The 21,340-nt window shown below is 40.8% G+C and overlaps 1 protein-coding gene across 4 annotated transcripts in view; it reads right to left on the bottom strand.

Moving 5' to 3' along the window:
* Window positions 1-21,340, bottom strand: part of rap1gap2a (RAP1 GTPase activating protein 2a) — a 58,129-nt gene that overhangs the window by 30,589 nt on the left and 6,200 nt on the right. The window contains exons 1-2 of one of the 4 annotated variants that reach the window (XM_019885920.1): window positions 18,982-19,273; window positions 17,597-17,632 (exon numbers count right to left, since the gene is read on the bottom strand). The exons of 2 other annotated variants lie outside the window; for them this stretch is intronic. In XM_019885920.1, the coding sequence (XP_019741479.1) occupies window positions 17,597-17,632; window positions 18,982-19,028 (83 nt within the window). In that variant the 5' untranslated portion in view covers window positions 19,029-19,273. Of the gene's footprint in view, window positions 1-17,596; window positions 17,633-18,981; window positions 19,274-21,340 lie in introns of those variants that run through there. One more of the 4 variants, XM_019885921.1, reaches the window with a different exon arrangement.

Genomic DNA, 21,340 nt, shown 5'->3' with positions numbered 1-21,340 from the left:
CCCCCCGCGACCCTTGTGAGGATAAAGCGGATCGGAAAATGGATGGATGGATGGATTATTGTACAGGTGAGAAACATAGATTTTTAGGAGGACAATGCATGTTGCCATCTAAGACGTATTTTTACTTTTGGTCAGAGTATTTCCACAATATGTATTTATTTCCAAGCTTCCTGTTATCAGTATTGGCAGCTGGCCAATTCACTGCAGGTGCACTCTGTTGCAGTTTGAGCCTATTGTGGAAACAGTGGCTACTTTATGTAAATCAGCAGACAGATTGCCTCTGGAAACTTAGAAGTAATCGCGTGAACAATTTAAATGTCAATTTAAAATAAAGATGAATTTCAGAATCACCTTTCATTGACACATCTCTCACCATGTTTAAAGTCCAGAAGCCTATTTCAGAAAGAGTTCTTCAATTCAGGTTTAACCAGTCAGCAGCCTGCTGTGTTTTGAAATGAAAGTGTCAAACATTCCTTCAGCAATCAACAACGGGACACCAAACAAGCGCTCATATTTGTATTCGGGTAATGCAAATAAAGCCTCAGGTCTGATCACACCAAAGCAACCGCTTTTACCTCATTTGGATGTCACAACAAACAATTACTCAGGAAAATGGTGTAAAGCTGAGGTCAAATAATAACTCAAAACAAAACCCAACATACCTGTACACTTACCTCACAACCCAAACAATTGAAAACAGCTTTATTCTTTTATCCAGGATCCTTGAAGACAATAACTTCCCAGCCACACTTTCCACAAAACAACAACAAAAAAAAAAGAAACCTTGTAATCCCCCAAAAACTGAACTCAAAGTATTGGGACAAATAGTTGCTAAAATTACAACCAAAAGTCAAATTTAAAGAAAATATGGATTGGACCGTGAACAGGATCGTGGTCATGGGTGAGCTGGAGTTTGTCCCCGGCGACTTTCGTCGGGAGGTGAGACGAATCGGCAGTTAATCCCAGGGCATATACAGTATAACAAAGAAACACTCACTCACATCCATGAGTAATTTAATTTTCAATGGACCTAACATGCCTATTTTTAGAATGTGTCAGAGGAAGTCTGATTACATGGAAAGAAACCACTAGGCAAGCGGTGATCACATAGAACCATACGCTCAACCAGTTTTAACATTAATATATTTATAGTAAATAATAAAATAGGGTTCTTGACAATTGAGCAGGGCGTCAAATAAATACGAGACTTGGGATGGAAAATGCCTTGCCATGCATCATGTCATTTTCAAGGTCCAGTCAAGAAGTTAACATCAGATTTTTTAATTTAACTGTCGGATTTGTGGAAAATGCAGTCAGCCAACGACGTATTTCTCAGTGTAATTTTGATCACACGCGACAAGCTATCCAGTCAGCGTCTAAGCTGGGTGCTGGCGAGCGTGAGAAACTTACACAGCATTTTACATCGTCACTCGATGCTCTTCCTTGTCAACGGTATTTTACAAAGGTGGGACTGATATGCATGACGAGTGATCCACAAGCCGGTCACAAAAAGGTGCCGCTTTACTGGCTGAGTATCAAGCCAGAAAGGAACAAAAAAAAAAAAATACAAAGGAGAAAAGTTGCTCGATTTCGAACTTGTAACAGCACCAAAGGTCTTTGTTACTTTAAGAGAGAAAAAGTGACACGAAACGAAAAGCGAAGCTTCCTTGATGCTTGGCATGTGATGAAGTCTCATCGGGCACTGCGTGATGACATCTATCTTGATATGCTGACACATTGCATAGACAGATAGTTACATAAACATTTGGTTTGACTGCATATTTACAAGCCTTAAGATGTTTGTGAATTGGGATTCCACCGTACAGCTAAATGAGAAATATAAATCTGAGTTACAGCGGATGGTTGACTGTTAGTTTTCCCAAATAATTTGTCTTTTTGAAACAATGGTCCACTTTGTTGAAGGCAAAGTCTTTGAAACCCCTAACCGCATTACTGTAGCCGAGTGTAAATGGACTAAACCGAATTACCACTTTGTATTTCCCCATGGAGTCACAATAAGTCCGTCGCAAACCCGACTTGAAACAAAATGCCCATTTCAGGAATGCACACGAGGCCAATTTAAGTGTACACTGCACACCCGCATGCAGTGCCCGCACACTTGTGTCTGCGCACATAGTACCAAGTCTCTCCTGGCAACTCCCACAGCCTCTCAAATGTCTTCCAAATCAACAGATTCCAGTGTGCAAACGTCACCTCTCTTTGTAGCTCTGACAGTACCCCCACGTCGACGTAACGCCATGTCACCCTACTCAACGGCATTTATTTGCACACAGGCACACTTGGAGGGAAAGTGCTTGGAACAGCTGCATGCAGGCTGGGTAAAGTGACCTTCACAACTGCTGCTGAGTAACAGCTTTATTCCCAAGACACACACAGACACACGCACGCATGCACGTCAAGAGCCCACTTTTTTCCAGTCTCCAACCTTTTTTTCAATCAACTACACAAAAACAGCAACACAAGCTGGAGAATATGAGTGTGAGCGTGAGCAAGGTAAAGCAGGGAGTGTTAGCTACTCATCATCAAGTCACCAATATATCTGAAAAGTTCATTTGAAAATGGCAGCTGGTGCATACAATATGAGATAAATCCTGAAATTAAAGTAAATACTGGAAAGGCAAAGGTCATCTGTTGTCTATTTCATGAATGATGTATGCAAGGTAACATTTGTGTGATGTGTCTAAATGTAACGATTCATACCAATAGAATGAAAATCATATTCAGGGGTTGACTTTTAAGGATTAAAACAATGTCGACTTTCATGGATTTTGTTGTTCATATTATTCATATTAGTTAATAGTCATATTATTAACTTGTAAGATTGATTTAATATTCTCCGGTATTGCTTTTGTGATTACAACTACTCATAATGTTTGCACAACTCGCTTTTTGTCAGGAAATAAGTAAGTCAATTTTATTTAAATAGCACTTCTCATAGGGAGCGCTTCATATGATACAAAATTGACAAAACCACAGTTAATACAAAAAAAATAATCAAAACAATCTCGTTTGTTTGAAACACCTGCGAAGTTTTATGTTAACTGTTCTTTTGATGGCGGCGCGGGCACCCGCAGCGGCTCCTCTCTCTCCGGAGGAAAGACATTTCATCCGTGCTGTATGTTGCACTTGTAGCACATTTGACAATAAAGTTGACTTGGACTTGAACTTGAATTTGAACTTGAATAAGGGTCTTCGATATCGTTTCCCCAAGCACACATAAACCACTGATCCTTTCGAGCTGATGTGTTTATTATTTAATTTGAGCCTCTGTCACACACTATCCCTTCCTATCATCCATTTATCTCTGCCTTGGACCTCATCATTTCCCCTTCTATTTCTTTCCTAGTTAACTATTACATCGTGTGGGCGCACATGGAAGTATAATAACACATTATCTAGAGTACATTCAAATACAGGCGAGCAGTAGTTTATGGAGGTGGACAATGAGCGTAAATTGTATGTAACTCCTGTGCAATCATAACCACTTCCTCTTTTGATTGTAATTGTTGTCTATATATTTATGTGTGACTGTGCATGAGTGTACATGTGTGTGCTTGTGTGCGTGTATGCGTGTGTGTGTGTGTGTGTGTGTGTGTGTGTGTGTGTGTGTGCGCGTGTATTCCAATTGAGGATGTGGTTACTACTCTATGCAGCACATTGCTTCATATTCACACAACACGCCATCGTGGGGTGTGAAAAAAGTGAAATTGGATATAATCCTGATGACCTATGACCTTGTGATTTGACCTTTACAAAAATAGAATGTCATGAAGATTGATTCGGATTTCATAATCATGAATCAAATCTTTAATTGTACTTCAGTACACATAGATAGAGGAGAATTTAAGTTTCATACGGAACAAAGTACTACAAACACAAGACATTTAAAGCATCACGGTGCTTCTTAATACACGGATGATGATAGTGATTAGGATCCGTTCAAGGAAGTGATTTCTAAAATGATTCAGAGGGATTGTCCCTTGCTAGTGTCATGCTTCCGAATGAAATAGCATGCCGTCCTCCACGCACGTCCGCGGACCACCAACATTTGTCTGCCCGCGCCTCAATCAAATCCACATCACTTGCGCTTTGAGATAGACCTGCGGTTTTGTAAGTCTGTTCTACTTTTTGTAACCTCCTCAAAATCAACCTCATGCTGTGCTCCCTGTGACCATCATATTTGGTTTCAGTTCTCTCAGTGTCTCTCCAGACTGATCTAATACGCTGGCAGCGTTTCAGGGCACAGAGGACAAAGCTGTGAGCATTCTGAAGTGCACCAGCTAGAGTTTACATTCTCAACCATCAATATCAGCTGGCCTCTACAGCTTTCAAGTTACTCTTCAGTAATTTAAGTTTACATTTCTTGGTACAAAACTTGTCCTTTTCGAAAAAGCCTCCGGAAAAATTACAAATGCAAGAACGTACTGTGCATGACTTCTGACATCTGTATTAAATATATGATGATGGGTACAAGAAAGATACATTCAAAGTAAAGGAACAGTCTGACTGATAGATACCTTGCTAATGTGGACTATGGTGTCTCTACGAACAACAAAGCTAACAACATTTCTGCTGGCCCAAACAGCCATTACACTCAAGAGAGAGAACTGAGAGCAGAGACAATTGTATACATGCATATTTGTGAATGCCTTTCTCATTTTGTTCCCAGATTTGCAGCTCAAGTAACACATGCGTGGTCCAGTGTATATTTTAAATGGATTTCTCATGGGTTTTAATTTTTCTTTGCTCTCTGTCCAACATGAAAGTAGATCTTGATCTAAGAAAAAAAAAGGTGACCTCTGCTGTGCTGATAATAAAACCTGCGATCGAGGAGGAGAAGTGGCTGTGAAGACGTATTGGCAGATGAACAGTCTTGAGAGATTCAGATTTGAACGGAGCTTTCGAGGAAAATGGGGTTGTTTTCAGTGGATACACACACACACACACACACACACACACACACACACACACTTAAAATACAAACAGCCCTGCACACTATGGATTTGGCCATAGTGGAACCTGATTGATGATCCATCAATAGAAATACTGGTTTCCGCGTCAGATAGCCTGTGACACAGTCAAGCCAGATGGCCAGTGTAACTGGATTCTGTCAGCTTTGGTGAGAAAGTACAGTCACCATCAGTCAGTAAATGACAATGCTGCTATACAGTATTACTCGACTGGCAAAATAAATGTGTGGCTCATTAAAATCGGGACTGTAGCATTTGGAAACTGGGCAGAAATCCATGCCTCGACAAAGGTGTCCCGCCCCCTACACACACACACACACACACACACACACACACACACACACACGCACACACACACACACACACACACACGCAAATGAAATAAAATTAGGTTAAAAAAAAACAAACTACAACAACAGTGGAATTAGGAGAAGGAAATTAGAACCAGAGCAAAGAATGTGAACAAATGAGAATGGGGTGGAGCGAAATGACAGCAAGACATCACATCCAATGAGAGACAAGACATGACTCCTGGGGTGATGATAAATTGGAGATACAGAATAGTTGTTCCTTTTATGGCTTTCGATGGCAGTGATATATTACTGATTTATGACTACCTTTGCTCTTCACCAAGCTCATGCATTTGTACTGTTTGGTTGTCAGAGGCCCCAGCATTTCTTGTTCCATGTCGCTAATTCCTAGTGAGCCTTGATCCTGTTTTGATGATAGAACTTTGCCCTTAACTCACGTTTTGGATGCTGTTGCCTTCACTGCTCGCTTGTTTATTCAACAAGTTATTATGGAACTGACCTTTTTGCCTCTGAGTCTTGCAATTGGGTCCTACCGCTTGGACTGTTCTTGACTTGTTTTATGTTCGAGTGACCATTACCAACATAACCGTGTTGGCTGACTGTGACGTTGGTGCACTTTGCTTTCCGTTCTGGATTTCATGTTTCATATTCTCATAACAATCTTGATTTTAGCTGGATCGGACTGGAAGTGATTGTCATTTGGCAAAGAAAGCTTGATTTTGTTGACATTTCCCACTCTAAAATCAGACCGGGGGGGGGGTATCAAAAGATTTCACAGATTATTGACCTGGATAGACATTTTTCTAATTGAAATGGAGAACAAGAGTTGGCCATACACTCCAATCCTGAGTCATCCCTTCGAAGACTGGTAGGATAACTAAGCAAACACAGCTGTACGCTGTGTTGATTTCATTTTTATCATTGTTACAGTGACCACAATTACACTGTGTATCATCAATAGTGATATTCTCTGTTTTGTGAGGACCTGCGATGAATTATTCCTCCAAAAGGAAATTGGGTTTGAGCTCTGCTCAGCTCTGTTGGAGCAAAAACATCCACCGTTCCCTGATTGTTCAGTGGATGTAAGTCCTGTGTGTGTTATGTACCGAGTGCACTTGTGCGCACACACACAAAGAGAGATACATCCCTTCAGTTATATCAAGATTTGCCTCTGATCACAGGAGGGCAAAAGGACATCCCTCCTGTGATCACGTTACGGACAGATGTGCTGTGCAGAGGGAGACAAAGAAGACTCTGTCGAGAAGCGTTGGTGCCATGGCGCTCGACCATATATCAAATGCTTTCATGAATAAAGATGGATGGCATACTTTTAAAAGGGTCTCGGGGAATCCAATGGCACCCTCTTGTACACATCAACACATGATATGCACCTGTAAAGTAAAAAAAAAAAAAAAAAATTTGACACACGCCACAGAATATTGTTGTGAACAACTATGCCAGATTAGAATGGTTTCAAAAAATCGTCGACTACACAGTTGGCGCAAACACAACACTACGACACTCTATGCGAGGCAGTCAACAGAATGGCGATGCAGCGCAGAGCTCACGGGATAAATCCACTCATGCTCTCATTGGTCATTGTCGTGCCAGAAACCAATCACACGCCTTGTTTGAGTGAGCCTGTACAAAGCCTCGGAGTCACGTCAGCTCTTTGTTCGGCATGTTGGGAAACCTCTCTCATGCATCGACATGAAACAATGCGTCTTTCCGCAATACGGGTGCCGATATGGCCATATTAACATTTTTGTCATTAATTTTTGAAAAAAAAAAAAATGCAAAGCCGCAAAACTTGAAACGCACAGTGGCGAGGGATCACTGTATACCTATTACCCAAACCCACATTAACATAAGTTTAAAGAATTGGGTTATTTTTCCTCTGGAGGGCATTCAAGTAGCTTGAAACAAGCTGAAAACGGAAACCAGCTGACCACCTCACCTTTCCACCGGAAATGCTTAATGTGCCGTCGTGCTTCTGGTCCATTCCAAATGCTGTGATTTCATTTCACATGAACAAAAGGCATCAAACATAATTCTTGAGTGGCCTGGATGAACCGATTTATCCAAATGAACAGTTACAGGCAAACGGCATCAATACATGCTTCGTGCTTACTGCTGTGTATGTTGTGGGACGGTTCGGACCAATTATACCAAAGCAATCTGATACAAATGAGGGGCAACTGCTCAAGACTGAGCGCTCCCCTAAATTCTTTTTTGACCATCACTGGGAAAAGTTCATTTTGTGTCAGGTTCAATTTTGTCACTGCGCCTACATCATCACAAAGTTGCGTCATAACCACAGTCACTATTGCAGATGAATCAATGGGGAACACTGAGGTGGGAAAAATCTGATTTGGACACTTGCAAATGACAAAGTGGACAGTAAAGCTTCAAAATCGGATTTGATCAACACGTTGCATCTGCCCGCAGTGTGAACATGGCCTTATGTCTCTTTGGTCTCGTCTGTCAGCTGTGGACCTACACAAATATCAACAATCATGTCACTTACATTTTTCTTTTGTCTGCTCTAGCCCACTCAAAGACTGTAATTTGCACCAAGGTTAGATCAAGTGTGCATCAAACCGCCATCGCACAGCAGGGCAAGAACATTCTGTTTCCACTGGCGACACATTGAGGCCTTAACAAGTTCAGATGAAGAAGGCTGGAAATTGAAAATAAAATCGTTACACACACAAACAAATGCATGCTGCACACACACACACACACACACACACACACACACACACACACGCACACACACACACACACACACACACACACACACAGAGCCCCACTACTGATTAGTCCAAACAAGGAGTGTAAACAAAAAGAAATCATGTAACACTCCAAAATAAAACCTCGTTCTTTGTTGTTTACCATACACTGTACCAGATGCTCAATAAGATGACGCGCGCCTGTAAAATATATTTTTAAAAACCATCTGGATTCCAAGTCAAATGCTTTCAACACATACAGTAAGAAAAAAAAAGTAGAGTATCATACTTTTCAATATGCCTCAGGGCAGGTCGACACTACAGCTAACAAGCACAATAGACCATCATTTTCTTAACTTTTCACTTAGCGGAAGTAACAAATGTGCATCCAGTCTCTTGTATCGAATCAAATCAGATTGTGCAATCGTGGCGTTGTGGAGGAAACAACCAGTCACTGACTGCGCATACTGTATATGGGCAAGTGTTAATACGGTTGTTTTCTGTGATCAAAACTGTGCATGTGAGCAGGCACGTGTATTGCATCATATTACACAATTGCGCGACATGTGCTTGCTGTTGAAGTTGAATCCCTCCCTCTCCATAGGCAACCTCTCAGTGATGCGGCTGCAGCGGTGAGTGTCTCCTCTTTGAGCCCTTAACAGTGAGCCCTCTGACCAGATGGTCCGCTTATCAGCTCCTCTGTGTCTGAGTGCGGGCAGAATCGGGCACGAGGCAAGGAGTAAATATTTGTCAAACACTGAGAGGCAGATGGTTTTTCATGTGACTTGAGAAGGACGGGAGTCAGTGCACGTTCGCGCACATGCATAACTGTTTTGATGGTACGGTTTAGGGTAAAAGAAAAGACAAGGCACAAATATATCCGCGCTAACAACTGGACCACCGATCCGCCCTAGTTAGAAAATAATAAATAATCATTTAAAATAAATTAGAGTGATTATAGGGGGGCAGAGACTAAAGATTTACTAATGTCAGGTTATAGTTTAATATGCATATTTGACAGTGATTTTTTTTAAATAACTGCAAAGTCCTCCTTTTAAGTAGCAAAACCGACAGTTTTGTCAACAAATTCTACCCAGTGCACGTGAAATTGGACTTCAGAAAAGAATGATGTGACACAATAAGATATATTTTTCAATTTAAAAGTATCAGTTTCATGACAACAGTGTGCTCTCAAGCTTGTTTTGAAATTTCATAAACCTTATTTTGGTGTGTAAGGAGTTTGGCTGCTGACAAAACTCTTGTCCTGAAGAATTACAAAATTGGGATTTCAATTTAAAAGTATCAGTTTCATGACAACAGTGTGCTCTCAAGCTTGTTTTGAAATTTCATAAACCTTATATGTTGTGCATCTTGTACATCATTGCCATTGGTGTGCAAGGAGTTTGGCTGCTGACAAAACTCTGTTGTCCTGCAGAATTACAAAATTAGGATAATATAGTCAGAATTTTTTCAATGTACATTTCTCTCTGTATAAAAAATAATTAAATCAATGTGGACTGAGCTGTCTGTCACCACCTAAATTTGGGGTATCTCACACACACACACACACACACACACACACACACACACACACACACACACACGCCCACACACACGCACGCACGCGCGTGCGCGTACGCCTGCACACACTTGCACGCACGTAAGCACGCACACAAGTGCACAGACAAAATATTTATGCAATCCAGCAAGAGGGAGAAATGTACAGGCATTACAATTTTGCAAACATTGAATTCAAAATCCTTTTCCAATGGTCATGTTTGAACAGTCTGGCTGCAAATGACCATCACTATGATAATGAATAATACGAAAGGACCATGGGTTCTTGCTGCCATGGCAACAGACTTAACTCCCTATAGCTACATTCGGTGAAGCTTTTAACAAGTGGAAAAAAAAATACTACTTTTATTATGCAAATTAAATCCATGAAGCAACAATTATCTCTTTAGATTTCAAGTCCTGCCATCTTGATGCAATATTTGGGCTTAAGTATTTCTACCGGAGAAGCCAAAGCAGGTTTAAAATAAATAAAACCAAAAGCAATCAATCAACAATTCAATTTCAACCTGTTGACTAGTTCACAGTTAAAATGGGTCGGTTTTTGTTTGTGCAGTGCTGCTACCCATATTCACGTCAACTGGTGAGTAAACACTACCCTCTAGTGGTATAACGTCTATCACTGTGATAGCTTTGCAGTTCAAATATGACCTTGCGGGTGTGGCTAGCTTGTGAAAAATGCCAAAGAAAAAAAAAGAAGAAAAAAACACTATTAGATGTCGACCTAAAACTGTGCTAAATTATGTTTTCTGTTTCTTACAAGAGGAGGTGTGAGAGGAGAGGAAGTGCAACATCCTCCCTTTGGACGCTTGAGGATGGGTGGAGCTTTACCACTTCCCATATACTTCAAGAATTATCTCTGAAACTTGAAAAAAAACACATCATTTCACTGCCCTTTTCTCACACGTATTCAACAAGTGCGTTACAAGGCAAATTTACACACTAAATAATCAACTGATGTACCAAAGAGGAGTCATATGTGTAATTTTGGCTAATTTTATTATACTGTCAGTGTCCTCCAGTCGCGTTCCCCTTCTCATGTTGTCTTCATCTGGCAGGTCTAACACTCGCATTGTGTACACAGTCTTCACAACAGCTCTAAATAAACTAAAGCAATACAGCCGACAGCTCATTAAGACGACACACAGCCTCTGTGTTAGAAACCATTGCTTGCTGCGGGCTTTATTAAACTATCAGCTTGTGTAAACATGATAGCAGTAGACATTAAGGACTGTGTTTGTTTGGTGGCCATAAGTCGACATTATTGCAAGCAATGTAGAAGGTTGGCCAGGAGACAGAGCAAATGCCATGCTCCAGAAATAGCAGCAGCACATTTGCTCATTTCCATGATACGGCCATGAAGATAACAACCGGCAACTTTCCAAAAAACAAAAAAAAAAACCCAAAACAAATAAAAAACGATGTTAAGGAGCGATAAGGTGAGATGAGATGTCTTCTTAGAAGAAACATCATCATTTCACTTGTGTATATGTGTGTGTGTGGGGGGGGGCAGGAATAAGTTAACATTCAACGGCCAAATGATCTTGCTGTCGCAGTAAAACTCTGGTTGAGGTAAAGCATCAGTAGCCAGATTATCTAAATGTGTCATGGCAGCACTGAACACAAAACTCAATAAATGATCATTCTTGTGAGCAATCTTATTGCACACAAAGTGAAAGGGATGTGAGAAAGGATGTGAAAAGGGATGTGAGATTCAAAAGCAAAGTAGAGAAAACAAAAGTAGCTCACCAAATTTACGAAATGGACGCACAATGACAACATTTAAACATGTGAGCAGGAAACTGTTAAAACATTGAAAGCATTTTAAAAGTAGAGCAAGAAATAGCATGGCATTTTTAAAATAATCTCTTCTACAGTTAATTGGCAGCCAGTGTAAATAAAACCTTTAAGACTGGAGTATTATGTTTTGATTTTCTTTGTTGTAGTTAGAATCCGAGCTGTGGCGTTCTGAATGAGCTGCAGTTGTTTGATGCTCTTTTTGAGGGAGTCCACTATGCATGCAACAAATAAACTTTGTGTTAAGCAGAAAAACATATTCATGGAAATTTGCTTGGACCGATCAACATGGTCAAATTAATGTAACCAGTAAAAGGTCACAGTGCGTTTTAGGGTCATTTCACTAGTTGAATGCCTTTTTGGGAGTAGCAGCCTATATATTATGAATGCCATGTGATGGAGGAATCGTGCTGTTTTCACCGAGATTATGCTACATTCTTGCACGTTGGAATGATGCCATTAGGAATGTTTTGCAACCCAAGTCCAAATACAAGAGCAAGATCCAATTTTCCTCTATGCGATAAATTATCTACCTTTTGATCTATTGACCTCTCTCTCTCTCTCTCTCTCTCTCTCTCTGGTAGAGTCCATTCAGATGCAAAATGATGGAAAATGAGCCTCATTAAAAGTCCCATTGGAACAAATGTCGTCTTACTGCATCCGTTTCTGAAAAGCAGAGATGATAAGACCACACACGCTCATAAAACTCTATCAGTGAGCTTCAGTTTGGTTTGAACCGAGGTGTAAAGAGTTCAGTTGAGGCTGATGAGAGTGTAAAAAAATGTGTGACAAGTGTTAGCTAATTAGCAGCACATGCGTAATGAGGAAAGTGCAAGGAGACGTTTGCGTATGTGACACACACACACAAAAAAAAACAAAACAAAAAAAAAACATCTGTGCACAGCCTGCTGATCCGTTGGTAAAATAAAACAAAGAAATCAAAAACAAAGTCTGCACACAGCAGCAAAAAAAATAATATGAAGCTGTCAGAAAACAAAGAAATCAAAAACAAAGTCTGCACACAGCGTGGCAGCAAAAAAAATAATATGAAGCTGTCAATGCAGGCAGAGGAAACTTGAAAGTGTTGACATTGAAATGACCCATCTCATGCTGACAGCAGATCATTGATCAGAAGCTTGCATTCGTAACTGTGATGGACAAAGCGACAGAGGATGCTATGTTGTCTTGAAATGGGTGTGTTGCGGCTCATCTGTAAGGTCTTGTGCTATTGAGCCAGAGGAGCGACGGTTAGAGCCCCACCATGGAGCTATGTAAGAAAAAAAATGGCATCTCGATGTTGGGTAGATGCTCGTCTGCTGCCTAGCTACCGTTGCGGTAAGGCAAAGTACGTTCCCGCTGCCCAGCTCAAGAGGCGCGAAATGTTTCCACTTTTACGTCTCTCCTTGCATGCTGCACGCCTGTGATGTGCTTCTCTGTGTACAAAATATACAAATGTGTGAGTTGATTTCCCCTTGAGGAATGCTAATCAGTACAATGAATTGAAAATGAAATGAGTGAATCACCTCAATACAAAACATCAGCTTTATCATCGAACCGTATCAGCCACTTCTGCGCTTGATTCTTGATTCAGTTTCAACCGGAACTCTCAAATTAAGTGCAATAGAATGGATGACTAAATGCATGACAAAATCCCAATTAAACAAATGAATCACCTAATGAGACAGGGATTCATCCATTAGGCATCAAATGTGTCATGACGGGAGGTACGCCATGCAGCAGCTTCGCGGTTTCTCTGAAAGATCACATTTTGCAAGATGACTGTGACATCTGAGTGCTGTACAACTACGAATGCATCATGAAAAACGGATCCACTATGAGCCATCTCAATGTGCCCAAACGACGTGATTTGTCACTGTTGAAAGATGCTCCGCAACAAGTTATCGTGTGCATGTTTTGGAGTGACAAGGTCCAAAACGCAGAGAGAATTTGAGAATATCAAACTCACAGCAAAACTCCCCTTGCGTCCTAACTTAACAGAGACAGTTATTGTTGGATGGACCACAGCCACCCCAAGGTCAAGAAATTAAATCACTCATCAGGTCATTAATGTAATATGAATGGAAAAATGGGAAAACATCCGTTAATGGGTGTGGTATGCGAAAATACCATGACGTTATATTTCTAAATATGAGATTGTAAATGCAGTCTGCAAAACGTCAGTATATAAGGCAAGGTCCCTTATGCACTGGACATTAGTCTTGAAGTTGGAAACGAGATCACATTTTTTTCCCAAACATTTTGCAAAATTGCAAGAGAACAATGACAACATTCAAAAAAAAAAAACATCTGTGCACAGCCTGCTGATCCGTTGGTAAAATAAAACAAAGAAATCAAAAACAAAGTCTGCACACAGCGTGGCAGCAAAAAAAATAATATGAAGCTGTCAGTGCAGGCAGAGGAAACTTGAAAGGGTTGACATTGAAATGACCCATCTCATGCTGACAGCAGATCATTGATCAGAAGCTTGCATTCGTAACTGTGATGGACAAAGCGACAGAGGATGCTATGTTGTCTTGAAATGGGTGTGTTGCGGCTCATCTGTAAGGTCTTGTGCTATTGAGCCAGAGGAGCGACGGTTAGAGCCCCACCATGGAGCTATGTAAGAAAAAAAATGGCATCTCGATGTTGGGTAGATGCTCGTCTGCTGCCTAGCTACCGTTGCGGTAAGGCAAAGTACGTTCCCGCTGCCCAGCTCAAGAGGCGCGAAATGTTTCCACTTTTACGTCTCTCCTTGCATGCTGCACGCCTGTGATGTGCTTCTCTGTGTACAAAATATACAAATGTGTGAGTTGATTTCCCCTTGAGGAATGCTAATCAGTACAATGAATTGAAAATGAAATGAGTGAATCACCTCAATACAAAACATCAGCTTTATCATCGAACCGTATCAGCCACTTCTGCGCTTGATTCTTGATTCAGTTTCAACCGGAACTCTCAAATTAAGTGCAATAGAATGGATGACTAAATGCATGACAAAATCCCAATTAAACAAATGAATCACCTAATGAGACAGGGATTCATCCATTAGGCATCAAATGTGTCATGACGGGAGGTACGCCATGCAGCAGCTTCGCGGTTTCTCTGAAAGATCACATTTTGCAAGATGACTGTGACATCTGAGTGCTGTACAACTACGAATGCATCATGAAAAACGGATCCACTATGAGCCATCTCAATGTGCCCAAACGACGTGATTTGTCACTGTTGAAAGATGCTCCGCAACAAGTTATAGTGTGCATGTTTTGGAGTGACAAGGTCCAAAACGCAGAGAGAAGTTGAGAATATCAACCTCACAGCAAAATTCCCCTTGTGTCCTAACTTAACAGAGACAATTATTGTTGGATGGACCACAGCCACCCCAAGGTCAAGAAATTAAATCACTCATCAGGTCATTAATGTAATATGAATGGAAAAATGGGAAAACATCCGTTAATGGGTGTGGTATGCGAAAATACGATGACGTTATATTTCTAAATATGAGATTGTAAATGCAGTCTGCAAAACGTCAGTATATAAGGCAAGGTCCCTTATGCACTGGACATTAGTCTTGAAGTTGGAAACGAGATCACATTTTTTTCCCAAACATTTTGCAAAATTGCAAGAGAACAATGACAACATTCAGTTGTTTCTGTTTCTAATACTTCTTATTTTACTGTAGAATGAGGATACAAATAGGAGTATTATGAACCAAAACGGTCATCAGAAAGCCGACAATTATTTCCAAATAAATGACATGCATACGTACAAAAAGGCAGCCCGCCAGCAGCTACTCACCATAGCTTGCGGGGCATCGTCGCACAATATGAGAATGGCGATCTGCTGAAGCCTGCCCGTGTTTCATCCCTTCTCTCCCTTAATCCCTACTTGCAATATTCTTCAGCTCTACCCCAAGACAAAAGCCACAAAGAGATGCATGTGTTTGCTAATGCATGCAGTTCGAAGCCACATGCACACAGAATTGATTATCTCTTAATGAGACCGGAAGGTAGATGGATGTTCTCTTTGAAGTAGAGTAGAGGGGATTAATAACAGTGGGAGCAAGACGGAAAGCACACAGTGATCTCATTAATATGTGACATGTGGCTTATTATCTATCTATCTGTCTCGTATGTGCCATACAGTATAAACATACATTCCACAAAACACATTTATATTCTTGTCTGCATGATGGCTGACCATTTATTTTCCGCTCTGTGCTCCATGGAGCCCTTTTCTCATCATAAAACGGTTAGATCAAAAGGGCACGCGTGTACACACACAGACACACACACACACGCACACGCACACACACACACACACACACACACACACACACACACACACACACACACACATGCGCTTCATGTCAGAATCACGACTCAGTCATTCATATTCAATGCCACTCCAGAGCCAGCGGTCTAACGACACCCAGCAAGGGGAGTGAAAGAGACAGGTGTGAGCGTATACGTATCCATAACACAGGGCAAAATGGTATCCATTTTATCGGAAATAATTGTTGGCCCACCGATGTATACAAACCAGGAAAACTACAGTAAACTCACTTAGTCCCACCAGCACATTTTGTGCAGGGTTTTTGATTTTGATATGAATCCCAAACCATTGTTGGATACATCTGACTACATTCATTTGCCTAAGCTGCAAGATCAATGAGCCATAAATACGCAATAGTGGAATGGTTAAAAGTATAAACATCTTTACTGTGTTGCAATTATGGCACAAACTCCAATCCCAAATGAGTTGTTGCCTAAAATTATATGAAAACGGAATACAATGATTTTCAAATCCTCTTTAACCTATACTCAATTGAATACATGACAAAGGCAAGACATGTAATTAACAACTGGTATACTTAGCTTTTTTTTTTTTTGTTGTTGTTTTTGTTTCAAACATTCTCTTAGTTTGATTTTGATTTCTGTAAAGCCAGGACAGGTACAATGTATTACATCACCTTTGTTTTTAAGAGCACCCAATAAGCATTTGGGAACTACATGACGCTAATGATTGAAGCTTTTGGGAGACAGGTCTGGACTGCTGGCAGGCCAGTTTAGTACTTGCAATCTTTTTCTGTGTAGCCACGCTGTTGTAACACATGCAGAATGTGGCTTGACCTTGTCTTGCTGAACTAGGCAAGGACATGCCTGAAAAATAATTTATTTGAATAAGAAATAGAGTATAGCTTACCAAATCAATGAGGCCTATTTCCACTGCCCTTGATCGGCACATTAATTTGGGTCTGCATTTTTATATTGGAAAACCTGTAATCGGTAATGTTAAAATGCTTACCGGTGATTCACTAACTCTCTGCATATTTGGTGAGGCAAATTTAGTGGGAATAAAATTTTTTTGCCGCTGTTATATTTGACATGTTCAACTGTCTAGTGGCTCACTTGTGAAGCCATCTTTGAGAGGTTGAATAATGACACAAATAAGAAGTAAATGACAATTAAGAAGGCTGAGTCAGAGAGCGACACAGTCAGAGTCTTTTTTGTGTATGTGTGAACATACTAGGATTAGCAGTCTGGACACAGACAGAACTGACATGGATGGATGGAGAGAGAGAAAAACACATGCAACCATCACTTCTCATTGCTCCGGCCGTTAGAGCGACATGATGAAATGTAATACGATATCCAGATGCCAGAACCAATAAACATAAAACCTTATGAGAGAGTGATGCATCCATAAGGTATCAAACTGTAATATATTTATGATAAATCACGTTGTGAGTTGCAAGACAATTGTGATGTCCAAGTCCAGTTATAACAATGCTCACATTTTTCCTGACCAGAAAATCCATCTACATGTGTTCGATCCCCATGAGAAGTTGCAGTGGGAAGCTGCTTTTTAATGATGCCTCACATGGACGCTTCTTACTGACAGCCTCCAAAACCGCAAACACAATAAATTGCTCCAAAGCCATCAGAACAATCCTCCCCGAAGCCGAAGTTCTCGTGGGATTTGCTCAGAAGCACGTGTTGTTTTTCTGATGTACACCACAAAGCCACAATGATATCTACAATAAACATGTTTGAAGGGGTATGAAAGTAAATTCATTATTGAGGCAAAATGTTATTTCCCATCGTTGGATGACATTGTGGCACGGTCTCAATTGATACGTGTATTACACTGCATTGTTTTTATCTCAGTATCACTTTAGAGATTTACTCACCGGGATTTCAATGCCGACAAGGTAGATTTGTCAATCCTGTAAAGGAATATGAGAGACAAAAAGTTGATGCCAATTATCTCAGAATTCCCTCGAAAGCAGTAGTTCTATTTGTAGTTCTATCTGTAGTGACATCACACATCAGACCTGACGTTTGGGCTGCGCTGTCGTGATAGTACGTCATGCAATTAAAAAAAAAAACTATACTTTGGCCATGTAATTGTATTTACTTTTTTCCGTTTTCAATAAATGTGTTTTTTTTAATGTCTTGAATTTGTTCAAATATATATATTTTTATTTTTCACTAAAGAAGGGTTCGGTGAATGTGCATATGAACTGTTTGGGTTCGGTACCTCTAATTGTCATGTTTTGGTTTGTGACCAACAGGTGGCACTGTTGGGCTCTCCCTGCAGCTGCACACCTATTGGTCATTATGTATTTAGTTGTATCGAAGGACTCCCGCCCGACCACGGGTCATTGTTTGTTTGTTTGCTACTGTCGTGTTTGTCTGCCATGTTTCGGTCACTGTTAGGTTTTAGCTTCAGTCATGGTTTTTGTTTGATACTTTGGATTCTTTTTGTTCCTACGACTTTGTTTTAGATTTAGTTCTCTCTATATTTCTTTAATACAATTTGTCAAGTTCACCCTGCTCCTCCCTCCTGCCTGCTTTTTGGGGTCCTCCCACCACCACGCAACGTGACACTAACAGGGTTACGGACCATTGCCCTCGAATGAGTGCCAGTCAATTGCTTTGTAAGGCATCTAAATGAATTAAAAAAGAAAACATGTTATCTCTGAAGAAGTTAGAATAAATTGAATAGTCGTCTGTGTGTTTGTGGTTTGACAAGCTCCTTTCATACGTCATGGTGTGCTCCCTCAGCAATTCTTGGGATGTGAAGCGCTCCAATGTGATGCTTTCAATGTAAGAATATAACAGCCAGCAAGGATATTACCCACAATTACTCCACTCCAATGCGTCAGCACTTCCGGTAACAACAGTAATTAGGCTAAATGGGGATCTTGTTCTCCACTGCAACAAGGGAATATTACTATCTTACCAGATGAACGGGCAATGTAATAGTTCGGTCAATTCCACTGTGTGTCTGTGTGTTCCGTGTCAAATGAGGCAACAAAAAAACAATATACAGCTGGCCGAAAGATAAGTGGCCGCTGAATAAAAAAAAGCTCTCTGAATGGACACAGCACGAACTGAAACAGCATGAGACCTTCACCCGCCCTTCCTTCCTTTCGACAAAAACTCCTGCACCACGTTGAAACTTCAGCAACATCACTTCAACTTGATGCGAAACCTCAATGATCATGTGCATGAACATGAAAGGTGTGTAATATGCATACGTCAATACAATGAAAAGATCAAGATACAATACCATCCAAAACCACCAAATGACACGCTTCTCCTTCTCCTCCTCAGCATTTTGACGTCCCAAGGTACGCCTCAGATGGCACGCTCACGCTGAATCCACTTGGAAATGTGGGCTTGTGCTGTCAGCCTGAGTGTCTCTCACTTCTTCTCTCTACGTCTCCTCTCTTGACTCCTTTATTTAGGCTACTCTGACGACTGGGTCGCTGGCCAGTCAGTTTCCTGAAACACTTTTTGCTTTGTCACTGACTGTTAAATACAAAGTCACACTGAAACATCCAGGTACATTGAATATACATGGTGCTTCAAGGGGGAGGGTGGAAGCTGGGGAGGGGCCACAACGGCCCATCTGAGCCTGAGAATTTCTTACATATGGGACAAGTGGTACATAGTGTTGTAAATGCTGTACGACACCACCCATGATGTGACTAAAGGGAGTGTCCTTCCTGGCACTCTTCCTCTTCATGCTTAGAGTTCACACAACTAATGAACCAGCTCAAGCAGTGCAGACCTCTTCACGCACCTCTTTCACTTGCCGTGGTGTGCAACACTAGTGATACAGTGGAGTGTGAGTTGAATTTCCCCTTTTGGAACAGTAGTGAGTATAAAAACTAAGAAACAAACAAGCAAACAAACCTGAAAGAAAGCTTGTGGTTCACAGCTTTAGGGTTTGGTTGACTTTAGCTCTTCTCCACAAACCTTAACCACTAGTTGACCGCAAATGGAAACCCTTGAGTTGAGCTATTGCTTCTTAAAAATGATAAAGCAAGTTCCTACTCTTACAAGTAAAACTAACTGCATCAGTTGATGGCACATTGTCCACAACAACAAACTTATGGATAACTAATTAGCTGCCACAATTAGATCAGAAGCCCCCCCCCCCCACACCCACACACACACACACACACACACACAGCTGAAAGGAGCAGCTTTCTGTGTGGGGCTCAGAGATGGACTTGAAGTTGAAAATTTTTTTCTTTGTATTTTCCGGCTGTCTGGATGGGTCCTGTAGTGCCATGCTGCCTCTCACAGGTCAGTCTTGGCACTATACCAGAGAATCTGATTTGCACAAGGAGACTCACAATTACTGGTAGTTATGCAACAGTGTAAGTTGTGTGCAGTGTGCTGTGCTGGTCACCAATACGCCACACATTATCAAGGCAGTAAGAACACATTTTTTTCCTCAAATATAGGGTCTCTTACATTTCATAAATCGGTTGAGATCTTATTTGTTCTGTGTGACACCAGGCTTTGCGGAGGCTCCTGATGTTATGTATTTGCAGAGCCCAATGCTAACAAGCGGAAAGCAACAGATTATTGTGCTTTTGACGGTCATGCCCATCGGGCTATTTGGATGGATAGTTTTTCGAATCAGTGCTTGAATGAAATAAAATGCAGTGAAACTTGTTACGTTCCGGAACAAATGTAGACAAGGATAAGAGCGTGTGACAAAAATATGGTTATTAAAAGAACAAACAAAAAAAAAACCACAGGACTGACAAAGTAAAACTCAGGATTCTGGTAACAAAGAACCAGGAAAATGCGGAACAAATCAGGAGCGCTTGCAAAAGGGAAGGAACGAGAAAACAAATTGCTTGTCAACGAAAGGGACAAGAGAATACAAAACACAAGAATACAAAACCGAGACTACACCACAATGATAAAATACTTACAAGAGAAACACAATGAACTACCAGGCAAAGCTGTGAGGCCAAAATCAACAACATCTAGAAAATTGAAGCACTTGGAAACAGAGTCATGAGCAAGGCTTAATAATCCGACCGCCGGTTGTCAGTGTGGCAACGTCTTTCAAGGCAGCTGCTGACGAGGCGTGATTACAGACAGGTGCGTCTCATGAGGGAAAGGCCTCCTATGCCACCTACTGGAGACAAACAGAAACAGGATCGTCATAAAACTCTTAAGTTGAATTTTGATGGAGTGTAGTTGTATAAAATTCTCCAAGGTTGTACAAACTCTAGAGTCAATAATGTTAAAACTACCATCGGGCAAGATGCGCACCTCGGCATTACTCTCGGGTCAGTGGTTATCTTCTTTTTACAATTGTGTGACAACTAAGTGATGAGGGTTTTTTTTTTGTTGTTTTTTTAATCAGATAATGTAATCATTGAGCTCATTTCGTAGCGTAAACGATTGTTTGACCTGAGTTCCCATTGCCTTACTGAAAGAAAAAAAAAAGAAAGACACCAGCGGGGCCTACCACCTTGTCCCTAATGGATACTTTCTACAAATTGGTAATGCATCATCACGTTTCATAATCTCATAAACATGTAAATTCTTTCTTCTGGTACATCTGATTTTCATTTATTGTGGATTTTAACAAACGCTAGCGACCTACTTTTCATGGT

The sequence above is a fragment of the Hippocampus comes genome, unplaced genomic scaffold (genome assembly GCF_001891065.2).
Source record: "Hippocampus comes isolate QL1 unplaced genomic scaffold, H_comes_QL1_v1.1 scaffold29, whole genome shotgun sequence".
Lineage (NCBI taxonomy): Eukaryota > Metazoa > Chordata > Actinopteri > Syngnathiformes > Syngnathidae > Hippocampus > Hippocampus comes.
Note: the sequence above shows the minus strand (reverse complement) of the source record. Positions and strands in the feature narration are given on the sequence as shown.